The sequence below is a fragment of the Notolepis coatsorum genome, assembly GCF_963971535.1.
Source record: "Notolepis coatsorum genome assembly, chromosome: 13".
NCBI classification, from domain to species: Eukaryota; Metazoa; Chordata; class Actinopteri; order Aulopiformes; family Paralepididae; genus Notolepis; species Notolepis coatsorum.
Window position 1 is genome coordinate 125,696,644 of NC_140177.1, and position 18,427 is coordinate 125,715,070.

The 18,427-nt window shown below is 40.4% G+C and overlaps 1 protein-coding gene across 1 annotated transcript in view; it reads right to left on the bottom strand.

Moving 5' to 3' along the window:
* acin1a (apoptotic chromatin condensation inducer 1a) overlaps positions 1 to 18,427 on the bottom strand; it is a gene marked incomplete at both ends in the record, with an annotated part of 83,839 nt that overhangs the window by 42,210 nt on the left and 23,202 nt on the right. The window contains one exon of the mRNA XM_084327797.1: positions 3,072 to 3,132. Within this exon, the coding sequence (XP_084183923.1) occupies positions 3,072 to 3,132 (61 nt within the window). The remainder of the gene's footprint in view (positions 1 to 3,071; positions 3,133 to 18,427) is intronic.

Here is an 18,427-nt window from a genome sequence, read left to right on the forward strand (position 1 = left end):
CATGTCAATTGTGTAAATGTGCCCAACAATGCTCATTAAAGGAACACGCCAACTTTTTGGGAAATTAGCCATCTACCCTGGAGTTAGACAAGCAGATACATACCCTTTTCTTCTCTGTGCATGCATTAGGCTTAGGGAATAGCCATACCGTTAGCCTAGCTTAGCGTCATTCACTGGAAGTAGGTGTGCCAGTGTAGCCTAGTTCCCAACAGTCACAAAATACAGTCCAAAACGTTCCTGTAAACATGTTGTGACCTGTGTATTTACCATGTGGAGAAATATATATATTTTTTTGTTGACATTTTTGTTTTCTAAGCAGGTCACAACATATTTACAGCGTTTGAGTTGAATTTGGAGTGTATTTCGTGACTGTTGTGAACTAGGCTACACTGGCACACCTACTTCCAGTGAATGACGCTAAGCTAGGCTAACGGTGCGGCTGTTCCCTAAGCCTAATGCATGCACAGAGAAGAAATGGGTATGCATCTGCTTGTCTATCTCCAGGGTAGATGGCAAATAAGCAAATTTCCCAAAAAGTTGGTGTTCCTTTAATAGGTAATTTGTTTTTAAGAGGTGTCATAGGTTGTTCCTGTAGTGTAGTCTCTATCAAACACAAACAAGACAGAGCCTGATGGCAATACTGCAGTTTAACTTCCACAGAACTAAATCATAAAGTTTTACATCATCATGTCCAAAGAGTGTAGCTTATGGACTGGAATTACTTCCAAAGAAACATCAGGCCATGAGATTTAAGATTCTAAATAGAAGCTGGTTTAGAACCATCTTCCATCAAAACTGCAGTAGCCACGAATAATAAAACATTTCACACAAAAAAATGCTGTTGTCAATTCCCCCGGAATAGGCTACAAAGGAGTCTGACTGACATTTTCTAGACAATTCTGTGTAGAAAATAACATTGAGAAAATTACTACTTATTCCCTGGTACCACTGACACCTGATCCTTACTGGCTTGGATAGGGCCCAATCACGACTGCATGTACTGTATCTAGGCAACAAGGGTCCAATCAAAGGTGGCCGAGATGTTTGGGTTGAAATCTGATAGCAGCTTGGTTGGCTCAATAGTTCTTTGGGGGCGGGGCCTTGAAAATTCTTTTGGCCAAAGCAGTGGTCCTTAGATCTCACAGCATTAGTCCTCTCAGAGCAGTGGCGGGCTCTTTATCGTGATTGGCCGCTGTGACATAATTGTCCAATTAGATGAAGTTGGGTTAATAGATGATGCTCAACAGTCACGGCTATGTCAATGTCCAGTGTTGTTAGGGGAGAGGAGGTTCACAGTGGGAGGCAAGAAGTAGTGAAACCCTGGTAGTGGTGGGAAAGGGACCCAATTGGCAAGTCCCCCTCCAGCCAAGATGACAATCTGCCCCTCGACAAAAGGCTATTCACTTCATGTCCCAAGAAGATATCTACTCCAGAGGTTCATTTGGATTCCAACAAAACCGAGCAGTTTACAGTCCAGCGACCAGATTAGCGGTCTGCGCTACATCCATTAAGCACCACATTCTTCTGTAGCTTTACTGTGGGATGGAAGAGGTCCACAGGGGGAGCCGTCTGAAGCCCCGTCAGGCTCGTCGAGAAGGCTCCAGTCTCTGGGAGGTCATGTTGAGGAGACCTCCTCTTCTCCATCTCACCTCTCAGTCTCTGGAAAGTCATATTGAGGAAATGTCCTCTTCTCCATCTCACCTCTCAGTCTTTGGGAGGTCATATTGAGGAGACCTCCTCTTCTCCATCTCACCTCTCAGTCTTTGGGAGGTCATATTGAGGAGACCTCCTCTTCTCCATCTCACCTCTCAGTCTCTGGGAGGTCATATTGAGGAGACCTCTTCTCCATCTGAAGCCCCGTCAGGCTCGTTGAGAAGGCTTCAGTCTTTGGGAGGTCATATTGAGGAGACCTCCTCTTCTCCATCTCACCTCTCAGTCTTTGGAAGGTCATATTGAGGAGACCTCCTCTTCTCCATCTCACCTCTCAGTCTTTGGAAGGTCATATTGACGAGACCTCCTCTCCATCTCACCTCTGTCTTTGGAAGGTCATATTGAGGGGACCTCTTCTCCATCTAACCGCTCAGTCTTTGGAAGGTCATATTGAGGGGACCTCTTCTCCATCTAACCTCTCAGTCTTTGGAAGGTCATATTGAGGGGACCTCTTCTCCATCTAACCGCTCAGTCTTTGGAAGGTCATATTGAGGGGACCTCTTCTCCATCTAACCGCTCAGTCTTTGGAAGGTCATATTGAGGGGACCTCTTCTCCATCTAACCTCTCAGTCTTTGGAAGGTCATATTGACGAGACCTCTTCTCCATCTCACCTCTCGACGGTGAGGTGGCGCGCTGCCCCAGATAAGAGGGCAACTAGCCACGAGACAGGCGGGCCTTGTTGACTGGCCGCACCGTGCTCTCAAAACATTTAGTCCATTCAAACGACTCCCGTCAGCCGTCTCCATGGCAACGAGGCAGTGCAGACTCGGGGGCCTATCAGAGGTCAACCCAGGTATCTTGGGGACAGTGGAACAGGTGCGGTAGTGGCAGAAGTAGTATGCAGGTACCATTAGGGGCAATGGAAGAGGCATGAGCACCTTTATAACAAAGCAATCAATTGGGTTTTAAACATCAGCCACAAGGAGAGCATGCCCTGCGGCTACTGCCAGAGACAGTGCCAGCAAAGGTTCTTAAAAAGAAACTTAAACAGCCAAATCAAAATGTCATCATTATACATAAATATATATTCTACAGTTCATCAAAAAAGGGCTCAGTCGTCAAACAGACATTGCAGTAGATGTGAAGCTACGTTTGCCAATAGGAAATTCCATTTAATTTATAATGGAAAATAATTACTTAAAAAAAGTGAAGTCTAGTAATGTTATCGGTCTAACAATAGAAGCACAATAAGCAGAATAACAGAATAACAGTTTCAGCTACAGCTGTGAATGAAACTAAGCACATCTGGTCGTCCTCACACCTCCATTAAATAGCATATCTTGCTAGGTGGCAAAAAGGAATAAAGACTTGAGTGCTGGCGGTCACTCTTGAGGTCTCTCCAGGTCCTCCGCTGCCTTACCTCATCGCTGCTCTCCGGAACCTTCTCTGGCTCGGCCGCGGTCGCCTCCTTCACCTGCCCCCTACGTAGTATGAAGCACATGGCGAGGAGGAGAGATGGGAGAGGATGGGCAAGAAGAAACACATTTTGCATTTAGTTGGGCACTAAAAACCTGGGGCGGCTAGTAATGTGTTACAAGTAATGAAAAGGTGTAAAATGGTTGTGGGTTTCTTTTGCGAACAAAAACTTTTCACATCCCCTTTTTAAAGCTGTACTTTTACTCTTTACTTGAGGATTTATTTGAGCCAGTGATCTACTTTTGATTTGGCTACATGTTGGGTTTGAGTATAGGGGTGCGTGTTTGCCTGTGGGCACGAGCAATGTTTCCCTTATATGCACATGGGCTGCGCCGCTGCTGAATTAGGACCGCCGCTGCTATGAACTAGACTATTAAGAAAAATTATAATTTTAAAAAATATTTAAAAAAATATATATATATATTTAATTTCATTTGGGCTGTGGGGGTGCTTAACACATTCAGGGCCATTGGGGCCCGTCTAATCCCACTCTATGAGGCCAGCTTTTCATTACAAGTTTTCACTGTGCGTGAGGTTGTTTGTAGAGCTAAATCTATATTTTATATTATTGCTATGTGTCCATTGTCAATTGACAGTATAAAAAGAAGCAGGGAAGCTGGACCAGCACTCTTAGGTTCAAGTATTTAATAGCAGCCTGAAGTGGAAACAAACATGTTTCGGAATTCTTATTCCTTCGTCAGTGTTATGGCTAGCAATAAAATTACAGTCAAGATGGTGGTTATATACACCTGGTGGTTAATGACTTGGCAGGAAATGGCATCACGGCGCAGGTGTGCCTGAGTCTATTGGTCCTCAATGACCAAAGGAAAGACCTATCAAAATAGAGTCCATTCGTAAATACAGATTATACATATATAAAACAAAAACAAAAATACATTACATTACATTACCAAAAACGTGATATGCAACATGCCCGTAGTTTCTAGGGCTAATTGAGCCCCTTTACTTATTTAAATATTCTCTATTGAGAATCATAGGAAAAACATACCTCATGCTTGAAAACAACCACATGAATTAAACCAAAATAATAATATTATAGGTAAAAGGTACTTAAAGGAAACAGGTTAAAACGTTCTCTTCATTCATTCCTCTAGGTTCTATGCAATTAAACAGGTGGATATAATAACATTCCCGTTGTAATAGTAACTTGTGTCTGTCTCCCCTTCTCGCGGGCCTGTGGACTAACTCAAGTCCCATGTATCTGAGGTCGTTAACGGTATGTTTACACCTGGAAAAATTTCTAGCTACTGACAACTTGATATCTGAATTTCTCACAGAACACTTGTGTTCACTGATTCTTGTTTTAAAGGCTCTGGGCCCTATTCCCCGTACCTGGTTCAACTAAGTCGATCAAGAGTCCCATTATCCAGATTCAATTAACCCGATGTTTGAAGCCGGGATTTTCCTTTTCCTCGAACGCTGATTCAGTCTCGTTAACTCGAACCAGACTTGATACCCAGGATAAGTGCGCGCGGCCGCTTCAGTTGAAAAGACAGCAGGTGTCGATAGCAGAAATCCTGATTTTCTAACGGCATTGATTGATTGATTGAAAACTTTATTAACAGATTGCAGGCGGCTCAATAGCCTCGCCGACAAGTTAAATGCATAATCTATAGGCTAATTTTAAATCCCTCATTACCCCAATCAGATTATATTTCTTCAAATGTGCCTGCTGGCAGTAGGTTTATGGGTTGAATAATCAAATGAGATCTTGCTAGCGAAAATAATTAGTTCAACTGTTTCAGAATAAGGATACGGCTCTCTTACCCATTGATTGATGTATGGTGGATGTTTTACTTATCTGCACTGTGGTGTGACGGTTGGTCGTTTTGACTTTCACGCGGACGACCCGCGTTCGAATCCCCCTTCTTCTAGTATTTTTCTTCTTTTTAGCAATGTAGGAATAATTCAATTTGGTGCACGTTGAGAGCTATATAAAGAATGACATCCTCAATGCATGTAGATTTATAATATTTTAACTTAAAACTAGGCTACTTTTGCGTATAATCATTAATATTATATTCCCAAAAAATTATATTGGAAACGCGGGGTCTCGAACTCGGGTCGTCCGCTTGACAGGAGTAAACACTAGCCGTTGCACCACTGTGCCAGACGGGATATATTCATTGTGTATCCATCAATGGACAAGAGACCCGTGTTTCGAATATTTTTCTTTTGAATGAAGTTTTATCTCTTTATTCTCAAATGCATCAATGTGACGTCAACGGCTCATTCAATTTCTCAAATCCGTCAAACAGCGCATCTCAGACATTTTAATCCCAGTTACAATATCACAATAACGTGTGAGTGATGATACAATTCAACAATCCTCAGAGTCCTCGTAATTCATAATCCACAAAAACCACAATCCACGCATAGACCAGCGTTTCCGTTAGCCGGTAATTACCGGTATTTGACCGGCAAAATCTGTTGAAGTTCGACATATTTAATCTCTCCGGTCTTAATGTCCGGTGAAAATAATTCCCTGAGTCTAAGCACAATTTGATTATTTGAATTGTATTAAAATAGGCTAAAATTAAATAGCCTATGCGATGAACGAAACGATCATTACATTTGTTTCCTCGTTGATTCTAATAATGACAACGACGTTGTCAGCGAGAGCTTAGTGCTGGGTGTGCGAACTTTTGTGAAGCTGCAGAGCCAGAGCAGCAGCAGCACAATGCAGTATTCCAGCAGTACTCCAATTCAGCCATTTTCAGCCAATGTTGGGTGGGGGGCGCTGCTGTGCGGTTCCCAGAAAAGAGCCAATAACAGCTGAATCAGCTGCTCTGCAGCGCCATACTCTTTGCAAATAAGTCGTTGCGAGGTGGAGAGAGTCGTCACGCAAACCACGATAATGTTGCCGTCTCTCTGCTTTCTCAGTTCTTCGCTTGATATAATCAATACAAATGTCCAATATAACGGAATTCGTTAGCTCATAAAAATGTGATTATAACAGACTGCTGTTTAGTGTCGGACCGACTGCCCACATACGCGGTCTATTTTATTTCAAGTCAGCAGCAGCACGGAGTATCGAGGGACATATTTTATTTGGAATATATTAATGACTGTATACGCAAAAGTAGCCTAGTTTTAAGTAATAATATTATAAATCTACATGCCTTGAGGATGACATTCTTTATATAGCCTGCCTATCAATTGTTTTAAAGCTCAATAAACTATGACCGGAATTAATCTCATTTGTCCGGTAGATTGAAATCTTGCAGGTCACGGAGACCGGCAAAAAAAAATTCTAACGGAAACCCGGGCATTGACACTTCAATTTTATGCTTGAATGAAACACAATCCGGGCGCTCCGTTAAGCAAATCTACAGCGGAGAATATATGAAACTAATCAGAGCCAAACGGCCGATAGGTTTCATTCATTAAAAATATCCCAGCGGGATTCACATTTGCAATGCGCCGTTATTAAAATAACCACATGCAGCATGTATCGCACTCCGAGCGCCGTATATGACGTGCATTATTTTATTTAGGACAAAGTAAATCTATAGGCTGAATGATTTATTATCAGCATTTAGTTCTATTATTATACATTTCAAAAGCCCCCTCTAGGAAAACGAAGCACAGAAACATAATTCAGAATGGTATAATGGGATCTAGACTGTGAGAAATATTTCAGGAAGCGAGCTGGCATTTCTTTGCGGGGGCGTGGCCATGGTTCATCCAGCTAACTGAACTTAACCCTGCTCTGGACCAGGTTCAAACTTTCTGATCTGTTACCATGGTGATTTAGAAAATTCCGACTTCGGGGAACAGAAAGGTCCGGCTTAAGTCAAGCTATGCTGGAAATTATCCGGCTAACTCAGTTAGCCAGGTACGGGGAACGGGGCCCCCGTTTACACTGACATTTTAGCAGATACACCAGATTTGATGAATTACACGTGATACGCCCTTTAACTGGTATAGTTTTGCCCGTTTTCGGGTGTGTGTAAAATGTATCTTTGATCATGCCATGACACTGTACACAGGCTTGACAAGGAAAATTTCCATCTGGGATATTCGACATGAAATGTGTAGGTTTCCTTAAAGGCAAGTCAGTTTTGACTAAAAGGTTAGATAGATTCGCTTGTCTCTTATAAAAATAATTAGGCGAATGTTGAAACGCTGTCCCTATTAGTGGATCAGACTGTAGAATATGCCAATATTTATTGACAATGCTCCGTATGCCTCTCGTGATGGGGCTAAAAGTGGACACAAAGGATACTTTGTCTGTGTTTTCTTTTTGGGGGTAAACAGCGTGGCCCTATCGATCAGATTGGTTTTGTTCAGGGCTTTGCGTGTCAAATCGACACTATAGCCTCTTTCATGGAAACTGCCACGGAGAACCTCTGCTTGTGCAATAAATCTATCTTCCGTGTCACAAATTCTCCTATAATGGAGGATTTGGCTGAAAGGTAGACTATTCTTCAAGGCTGGGGTGTGGTAACAAGAATAATGTAAGAATGAGTTACGGTCAGTCTCCTTTTTGAAGACCTCTGTATGTAATGAGATACCATCAGGGGCTTTCTTGATCAAAACATCTAGGAAAGGTAGAATATGCATATCAAACTTTAATGTAAACTTTATCGTTTCTCTACAGGTGTTCAGGTACTCAAGGAAGGCATAAAGATCAGACGATGAACCAGACCAAATAAAAAACATATCAATATATCTCATATAGGATTTGACAAATTTATCAAACGGGTTATTATAAAAAATTTGATCCAACTCGTACTTGGACATATACAGGTTGGCTAGGTTCACAGCGGCTGGGAAGCCCATGCTGAGGCCTGTTTTGCAAGTAGTATTTATCTTGGAATATAAAATAATTCCGAGTTAGAACTAGGTCGGCTAGATTAACTAGCGCTTCTGGGGGGGGGGGGGGGGGGGGGAGTAATTCCTCTCTCGAGTTTAAATAAAAACTCAGTGCGTCAGTATGTGGAATGCTGGGGTAAAGACTAACTACATCTATGGTAACTAATAAGTCAGAAGGGCCAATGCTGCAGGTCGATAACTTGCTCAAAAAAGTAGTAGTGTCTTTTAAATAACCACGTTGAGAAGAGGCCAAATCCTTAATATGCGCGTCAACAAATTGCGAGATTTTTTCTGTAGCAGAACCTATACCAGAGACAATCGGTCGACCAGGAGGGTTAACCACATCCTTATGGATCTTAGGTAAAGTGTAAATAATAGACGTAACCGGGTACTCTACAAACATAAACTTAAATTCATTTTCTGTAATTACCTCTGCCAATCTAAGGCTTTTGAGGATTGTTTTAATTTCCGTAGAAAATTTAAACACTGGGTCTGAATTTAAAAGGGTATATACATCAATATCGTTCAATTGTCTATTGATCTCAGATACATACAAACTCTTATTTTGGAGCACGATTCCAGAACCTTTATCGGCTTTTCTAAAAATTAAATCATCATTCTTCATGAGTTCCTTAAGTGCTGCAGACTCTGATTCAAGTAAATTAGGGTAAAGATGGGCTTTGTGACTGGTTTCACATAAATTAAGGACATCATTTTGTACCAATCTGCAAAATATCTCCACTGAGGGTGGATTGAGATGCGGGGTAAACAAGCTGCGTGGTTTAAATACTTTTCTTTTAGGAAAAGGGTATCTGGCTCCGTTTCAGGCATTGCATCATTCAACATCATCACTTATAGGCACATTTTCATTAGCAACATATTGAGTTCTCTTATCAAACCCTCTGGCATAAAATGCTTTTAACTTAATGTTTCTAAAAAACCTAAATAGCTCTACCTTGGTAGTAAAGGAGTCCACCTTACGAGCCGGGACAAACGATAAACCTTTGGAAAGGCCTGAAACGGAGCCAGATACCCTTTTTCCTAAAAGAAAAGTATTTAAACCACGCAGCTGGTTTACCCCTCATCTCAATCCACCCTCAGTGGAGACATTTTGCAGATTGGTACAAAATGATGTCCTTAATTTATGTGAAACCAGTCACAAAGCCCATCTTTACACTAATTTACTTGAATCAGAGTCTGTAGCACTTAAGGAACTCATGAAGAATGATGATTTAATTTTTAGAAAAGCCGATAAAGGTTCTGGAATCGTGCTCCAAAATAAGAGTTCGTATGTATCTGAGATCAATAGACAATTGAACGATATTGATGTATATACCCTTTTAAATTCAGACCCAGTGTTTAAATTTTCTACGGAAATTAAAACAATCCTCAAAAGCCTTAGATTGGCAGAGGTAATTACAGAAAATGAATTTAAGTTTGTTTGTAGAGTACCCGGTTACGCCTATTATTTACACTTTACCTAAGATCCATAAGGATCTGGTTAACCCTCCTGGTCGACCGATTGTCTCTGGTATAGGTTCTGCTACAGAAAAAAATCTCGCAATTTGTTGACACGCATATTAAGGATTTGGCCTCTTCTCAACGTGGTTATTTAAAAGACACTACTACTTTTTTGAGCAAGTTATCGACCTGCAGCATTAGCCCTTCTGACTTATTAGTTACCATAGATGTAGTCAGTCTTTACCCCAGCATTCCACATACTGACGCACTTGACGCACTGAGTTTTAATTTCTAGTACAATATTTTTATTGGGTTTTTCAGTACACATTTCAGGTTCTCATTGTCGTCAGTTATTCTTAATTCCTTTTCTCCACAAGATTATACGTATACCCACATACCCCCTCCCCCCTTCCATTTTCTCTCTTAGCATCTTTGATTTTGTTTTTACTGTTCTCATACAGAAATAGTATGTACATTCATTGGTACCTCCATTAGAATAGCTCGTACACAAATATAAATAATTGAAAAGAAGAAAAGAAAATGTACATAAAAAAATAAAAATAAATAAAAATAAATAAAAATAAATGACATCTTTACAACCCTTCACTGACGTGTCTCCGGTCTCTCCTGGGGTCCGGGTCACGGCTGACCGCAGGAGAGAGCGGGGGGACTCATCCTATAGCAGCCCTGCTATATCTTCCCTTCTCAGATATTCATTAAATGGTTTCCATATATCCTCGTAAATCTCTATATTGTTCCTGAGGATATATGTTATTCTCTCCATAGACATGCATTGTGCCATGTTTTTAATCCAAGCACCGATTTTGGGTGCGTCTATTTTCTTCCAATTGAAAGCTATTGTTCTTTTTGCCTGTAGTATAGCTAAATCAATACATTTAAATTGTTTGGTTCTCAGGTTCAGATTTATTGGATATAAATGTAACAATATCATTTATCATCATGGAGTCTAGTGGGATATTCACTGACAGGATATCTTTGATTTTATTCACCACCTCCCCCCAGTACTTCTTGATTTTGTCACATTCCCAAATACAATGTATAAAAGTTCCCCGGTCCTTGGTACATTTAAAGCACCCATCTGGTGTGTTGCTGTTGTATTTATTCAGTTTGACAGGGGTTATATAAGTCCGCATCAGCCATTTGTATTGAAGTAGTTTTAAGCTAGTGTTGGCTGTTTGTGTCTGAGCCTCCTCGCATGCTCTGTTCCAGGCCTCGTTTGATATCTCCTCTCCCAAGTCCAGCCTCCATGACTCCAATCTAGATAATGACGTCTCGTCTGAACCAGATACAATCCAGTTATAGAACATTGATAACAGGCCTTTGCTATTGCAGTTCTTGATGATCATTTTTTCTAAAGATGAAAGTGTAGGAATTGCCAGTGATTGGTTTTGCAGAGAGGAAATTAAACTTCTCAGTTGCAAGTATTTAAAAAAATGCTTCCTTGGGATGCTGTATTTTATTGATATTTCCTCAAAAGGTATCAAGACCCCATCTTTGTAAAGGTCAGATATTTGACTTATTCCTTCTTTTGTCCATAGTTTGAATCTGGCATCCAGTTTGCCTGGTTTAAATGAGACGTTTCCCCAGATTGGGCTGAATTGCGACATGGAGTTGTTTATTTTCATAAATTTCTTTACCTCATACCATACATTAATCATGTTGAGCACTATGGGGTGTGTAGTATGTTTTCTTAAATATTTTGGCTCAGCTGAATACATGTATAAATGTAGTGGTAGTTGCATTGGGTATGCTTCCACTCCCATCCATGATGGTGGATCTTCCTTAGAAAAATAAAACATTACAGTTCTCAATTGTGCAGCCAGGTAATACCAATGAAGGTTAGGACAGGTCAACCCCCCTGCATCGAATGGAAGATACAACAGAGATAGGCGGACTCTAGGACATTTCTTGCGCCATATACATTTTGAGATGAGAGACGCAATCTTTCCGAACATTCTTACCGGTGGTGCCAGAGGGATATTTTTAAATAAGTATAGGAACTTTGGTAGTATGGACATCTTTAGTATATTTATCCTCCCTATCACAGAGATGGGCAAGAACATCCATCTCTCTATGGATTTGAATACAGAGTCTATCATAGGTTCATAGTTTATTGATGCTATATTTTCTATTTGGGGTATGATTTTGATGCCCAGATAAGTGAAGCTGTTCGAGAGCTTGAAAGGGAATTCTTGTTGGTCAGCGGTTTTTCTCTCGTTGTCATTAAGCAGCATAAGTGATGATTTTGAGGCGTTTAGTTTATATCCAGAGATACTACCGAACTGATCAATTATATCAAGCAGTGCGGGTATCAATGTATCTAGGTTTTTTAGGAACAAAATGACATCGTCCGCAAAAAGGGCTATTCTGTGATCGTTATTACCGATTTCAATCCCATGTAGCCGTCTGTTAGCCCTGATTGCTATTGCTAACGGTTCGATAGCTAAAATGAACAGAAGCGGCGATAAAGGCGAGCCTTGAGGGCAACCCCTGGTGATATTAAAGGGTTTAGATGTCACTTCGTTTGTTAGTACCTCAGCTACTGAGGTTAGGTGTAGTAATTTGATCCAGTTACAAAAGTAATTTCCAAATCCAAATCGATCAATATCAAAAAGATAAGCCCATTCCACCCTATCGAAGGCCTTCTCCGCATCGAGCGAGAGAAGACCTGTGTCCCTCTCCCTTTTGGTTGTATAGGATGTTGAAGACCCGTCTGACATTGTGAAATCCCTGTCTCCCTTTTATGAATCCGTTTTGATCATCTCCCACTATCTCTGGGAGCACATTCTCTATTCTTTTGGCCAAGATTTTACTAAGGATTTTGGTGTCGTTTATCAAACTTATAGGACGGAGGTTCTCGCATTTAGTATTGGTTTTGCCTGGTTTTGGGAGCAGGATAATCAGGGCCTCTTTCATTGATGCGGGTAGGTAACCATTTTCAAAGGATTCTAGGTACATTTCAAAAAGGGGGGTCACTAATTTATCTTTAAAGTGTTTATATAGGTCAATTGAGAGGCCGTCTGGTCCCGCTGTTTTTCCAGGTTTTAATGCTCCTATGGCCTCTGATATCTCTGTTATGTTTAATTGTTCGTCCAGGTTTTTTCTTTTTTCTTCAGAGATTTTGGGGGTGTTAAGGTTATCAAGAAATGTTGTTTGTGTATCTTTACTAATGTTATATTCTGAGCTATATAGTTTTTCATAAAAGGTTCTAAATGTTGTGTTAATCTCTAATGGATCGATTATATTATTTCCATTGCCGTCCTCTATGTTGGTGATTGTCCTCTCAGTCTGTTGTTTTTTAATGCGCCATGCAAGGAGTCTACCAGGTTTTTCTCCTTGGTCGTAATAATTCTGTTTTAGCCTCATCACATTTGCAGCAGCTTTATCGTATGTTATCTCGTTGTATTGAGTTCTAAGTATTAATAATTGTTTTGAAATGAGATGTTCGTTCTGTCCTTTCTGAAACCTTTCATTCTCAAACATTTTGATTTTGGATTCCAGATCTCTAATTTCTTTCGTTCTTTCTCTTGTCGTTCTACTTGTGTAGCTTATAATTTGACCTCTAATATATGCCTTGAAGGCTTCCCATCTAATTGTGGCTGACGTTTGAGTCGTGTTAATTTCAAAGTATATATCAATTTGTTCTCCCAAATAAAGTAAACGTTTTGGATCTTTCATCCATTTTGTTTGAAATCTCCATTTATGAGGTTTGTGTATCAATTTTGGTTCCACATATACCATAGATACAGCTGCATGGTCTGATATGACTATGCTGTTGTGTTTACATCCTCTAATGTTAGGTAGTAGTTCTGTTGATATCAGGAAGTAGTCTATTCTGGAGTAACTTTTGTATGTACTCGAATAACAGGACAATTCTTTCTTTGATGGATTTAGGTGCCTCCATATATCCAGTAGGTTCAGCTCTTTTATAAAATAGTGTAATGTTTTCCTGCATCTTGTGTGGGTGTTATCCACTCCGAATGATCTATCTTCCTTTGGGTCGAGGGTGCAGTTAAAGTCCCCAGCGAAAATATATTTGCCTGGTAGTGTTGAGATTTTTAGAAATAGGTTATTATAGAAGTTAACATCATCATTATTTGGTCCATATACGTTGATTAAATTGAGGTGTTCAGAGAGAAGGCGACCTTGTATAATCAAGAATCTACCATTAGGATCCTTTATCACCTCTTCAATTTGGAATGGAATAGACCTGTGTATTAGTGTCATTACACCTCTAGCATTGGTAGAGTATGATGTTGAGAAGACCTGTCCTGGCCATCTCCGTTGTATTTTAGGTGTGTCGTTCGCTAGTAAGTGTGACTCCTGTAAAAACACAATCTTGGCTTTTAGTTGTTTTATCCTGTTCATAACTTGTTTTACTTTAGTAAGCTTTTGAAGGCCTCTGCAGTTCCATGAAATATATTCAATTAAGGTATCTGCCATTTTGCATTAGTTGTTTTGTCTCCCTGAGACTGTTGTAAAGATTCGGATGTCATGGTGTAACAATATAGAAATAAGAAGAAAATAAAAATAAAACCTAATAAAGTTGGTTGGTACCATAATACAGAGAGAGAACTTATCCTACCCCTAACATGCCCGAGTTGGCCACTCGGGCAACCCTTAACCCTTACTAAGTAGCTTCCTTTCCGAGCTCGAAATATGTCCACATCACTGTGAGGAATCATATTTCCTTTACCTCTACTCTATACTACCTGAGTTTTAATTTAAACTCGAGAGAAGAATTACTCCCCCCCCCACAGAAGCGCTAGTTAATGTAGCCGACCTAGTTCTAACTCGGAATTATTTTAGATTCCAAGATAAATACTACTTGCAAAACAGATGCCTCAGCATGGGCTCCCCAGCCGCTGTGAACCTAGCCAACCTGTATATGTCCAAGTACGAGTTGGATCAAATTTTTTATAATAACCCGTTTGAGAAATTTGTCAAATCCTATGAGATATATTGATGATATGTTTTTTATTTGGTCTGGTTCATCGTCTGATCTTTATGCCTTCCTTGAGTACCTGAACACCTGTAGAGAAACGATAAAGTTTACATTAAAGTTTGATATGCATATTCTACCTTTCCTAGATGTTTTGATCAAGAAAGGCCCTGATGGTATCTCATTACATACAGAGGTCTTCAAAAAGGAGACAGACCGTAACTCGTTCTTACATTATTCCAGTTACCACACCCCAGCCTTGAAGAATAGTCTACCTTTCAGCCAAATCCTCCATTATAGGAGAATTTGTGACACGGAAGATAGATTTATTGCACAAGCAGAGGTTCTCCGTGGCAGTTTCCATGAAAGAGGCTATAGTGTCGATTTGACACGCAAAGCCCTGAACAAAACCAATCTGATCGATAGGGCCACGCCGTTTACCCCCAAAAAGATAAGAAAACACAGACAAAGTATCCTTTGTGTCCACTTTTAGCCCCATCACGAGAGGCATACGGAGCATTGTCAATAAATATTGGCATATTCTACAGTCTGATCCACTAATAGGGACAGCGTTTCAACATTCGCCTAATTATTTTTATAAGAGACAAGCGAATCTATCTAACCTTTTAGTCAAAACTGACTTGCCCTTAAGGAAACCTACACATTTCATGTCGAATATCCCAGATGGAAATTTTTCTTGTCAAGCCTGTGTACAGTGTCAAGGCATGATCAAAGATAAATTTTACACACACCCGAAAACAGGGGCAAAAGTATACCTGTTCTGAAGGATCAGATTAAACCGAATATATATATTTATTTATATATATATATATCCCCTGATATCCCTTGTATATTCCTTGTACAATATGCATTGAATATCCCTTCTAGTCTACTGAACATCCCATAATAGTCTCCATTCTACCATTGGACGAGACCTTGGTGCCAGGTCGCCATACCCCTCAGACCAGGTTCAATCGTACCGCTCAACATGTATGGACAAGTCCTAGTTCCGCGTAGGAATATGTCTACCGCACCACTAATGGTACTATTTGTTCATAGTGCGTATATATACTGCGCTATTAAAGTAGAGCTTTCTTTTAGTCCAGTTCCTTACCCTCCAACAGAGTGACAGACGCAAAAGCCTCCCCGCGAACCACGTGTGGGCAGTAAGGCCAATTCGGCCCAGTATCGGCATTGAGACATCGTGTATATTAATATTTGAATAGTCATATTTGGCACTATATCGTCGAGTTGGACGTATTCTATTAAGCTAATAATAGTCTATTCATATGTAGTGCCTCGTGCGGTAAGAGTTCTATAGTAATCAGCACCCCCATCGTTTCGGGCATCAGCTGGACGCTTATCCAGGGTGGTTGACCCCACGTGAAGCTGCACCCGAGGAGCTCCAGGCCAAAGAGCGAGTGGACCTGTATATTGGATTATTCTACCGACGACGGCTAGCCTTCCCCGGCTTGGATTATGCTTTGAGTACTTTGATTATTCTATGGATAAAGGCCAACACTGCGGTGTGTTGGAAATACCCCCCCCGGAGAGGACGACAGGTGAGAAGACGCTCTACACGACGAGGTCGCCTCACGTCTCTCCATCGTGGACCGGAGGACGCCGGCCACAGAGAGTCCAACTGCTTTCATCTGTGGATCGAGGATCGCTGGGCACCGGGTCGCACGACTGTGGGCTCTCCCAGGATACCCTCGGCCAGACGGGATACAGCCAGACTCTACCCCCCCCCCTCCAGCTGTCCTACAAGCAGTCGGAACCTTCCCCTAGTGTATCCAGCTATATAATCATTCAAGTATCATTGCTATTGTTCCCTAAATATTCCAGGTTGTATATTTGCTTCCTGCGCAATCAGAGATTGGACATTCGATATTGATCTACCTACGAATACTCATTTGCCATAAAAGTGCATACTATTTCAAATCATAAATGTAATTAAGTGATCGTTGTACATACCTTTTGCTATGTATTATTATTAAACGCAGACTTTCGACTTGGTACATTTGTGTTGGATCCGTTTCATCAGGTGGGAGTGTTTATCATAATTATTTATACCTAGTACTGGGTGGCCAGAGTCTAAAGTACAAGAGGTAGTGGTAGTAAGTATCATATCTAACAATACAGTCAGGGAATTGTACCCCTCAGTTACAATACCCGTTAAAGGGCGTATCACGTGTAATTAATCAAATCTGGTGTATCTGCTAAAATGTCTGTGTAATTTTTCTTATGTGGGGAAAACAACCAGAGCCTTTAAAACAAGAATCAGTGAACACAAGTGTTCTGTGAGAAATTCAGATATCAAGTAGTCAGTAGCTAGAAATTTTTCCAGGTGTAAACATACCGTTAACGACCTCAGATACATGGGACTTGAGTTAGTCCACAGGCCCGCGAGACAGACACAAGTTACTATTACAACGGGAATGTTATTATATCCACCCGTTTAATTGCATAGAACCTAGAGGAATGAATGAAGAGAACGTTTTAACCCGTTTCCTTTAAGTACCTTTTACCTATAATATTATTATTTTGGTTTAATTCATGTGGTTGTTTTCAAGCATGAGGTATGTTTTTCCTATGATTCTCAATAGAGAATATTTAAATAAGTAAAGGGGCTCAATTAGCCCTAGAAACTACGGGCATGTTACATATCAAGTTTCTGGTAATGTAATGTATTTTTGTTTTATATATGTATAATCTGTATTTACGAATGGACTCTATTTTGATAGGTCTTTCCTTTGGTCATTGAGGACCAATAGACTCAGGCACACCTGCGCAGTGATGCCATTTCCTGCCAAGTCATTAACCACCAGGTGTATATAACCACCATCTTGACTGTAATTTTATTGCTAGCCATAACACTGACGAAGGAATAAGAATTCCGAAACATGTTTGTTTCCACTTCAGGCTGCTATTAAATACTTGAACCTGAGAGTGCTGGTCCAGCTTCCCTGCTCCAGTGTCGGATTTTGAGAGCGCGGTCTAACTTGACATTCAATTGACAGTATAAACCTTCCCTTCAATATGAACATAAAGAAATAATATTTTCATCAATACGTTCCCAATTTATAGCGTTGTGAATATGAACTATATACCGCAATGTTCTGGGGTAATTCCTGCAAAGCTAGTTATAGGGCACTAAGCTAATAGGGAGGTGTAGTGGTTACGTAATTTTGGTTTTTTCCCGTTCCACCCTCTGTTCCACTTAATGTATTTCCCCATTGACTATTTCTAAATCGGCTTGTAGTAGATAAATAAAGCATTAAGGTTGGCATGGTGTACCTTTCTGCTTATTCATCCACAATCTATAGCTCAACATGAAAATATTCACAATTAATCGTAAAGGTAGCAAAATAACAACGTTTATGTTTTCGTTCGCTGGGAAACTACACTGCTATTTGGCGCTGCTGACTGACGTCACCACAGCGTAGACGCCTGGGCTTTAGTCGCAGACCTAGGATCAGATTTCCCTTACATTCGATAAGCTGTGTTAACAATTCGTACAATGGGAAAATAACTGACCCTGAATCTATGGCTAGTATCTCTCTGGTGATCATGTCCATTTATCAGATGAAGCCAAACACCATTTCTAAAAGCAACAACCACGTTATAATTTGTATTCACTGCATATTAAATCACTGTAAATACTAATGTAAATCATTGTTTCCTTGTACATATTGTGTATAGTTTATAACGTTATTGTTTTTACGGCAGGCTCTACATGCCCCGATTTAAAATGGTTATCTCCTCTTTGTATACTTTTTAGAGAATATGCTATACAGCGTTATATATATCGTTCTTATTTACTTTTGTCCTCACAGACAAAGTATTCCGCCAGGGAACTTATGGACACGACAGTAGTAGTCATTAGGGGTGGGAATGGCGAGAGACCTCACAATACGATACTATCGCGATACTTGCGTCACGATACGATAGTATCGCGATACGCTGAAAATATTGCGATATTTTTTTTGCTCAGATTTTATTTATTACCTTTTTTCAACTGCGAAGTAAAACTTTGT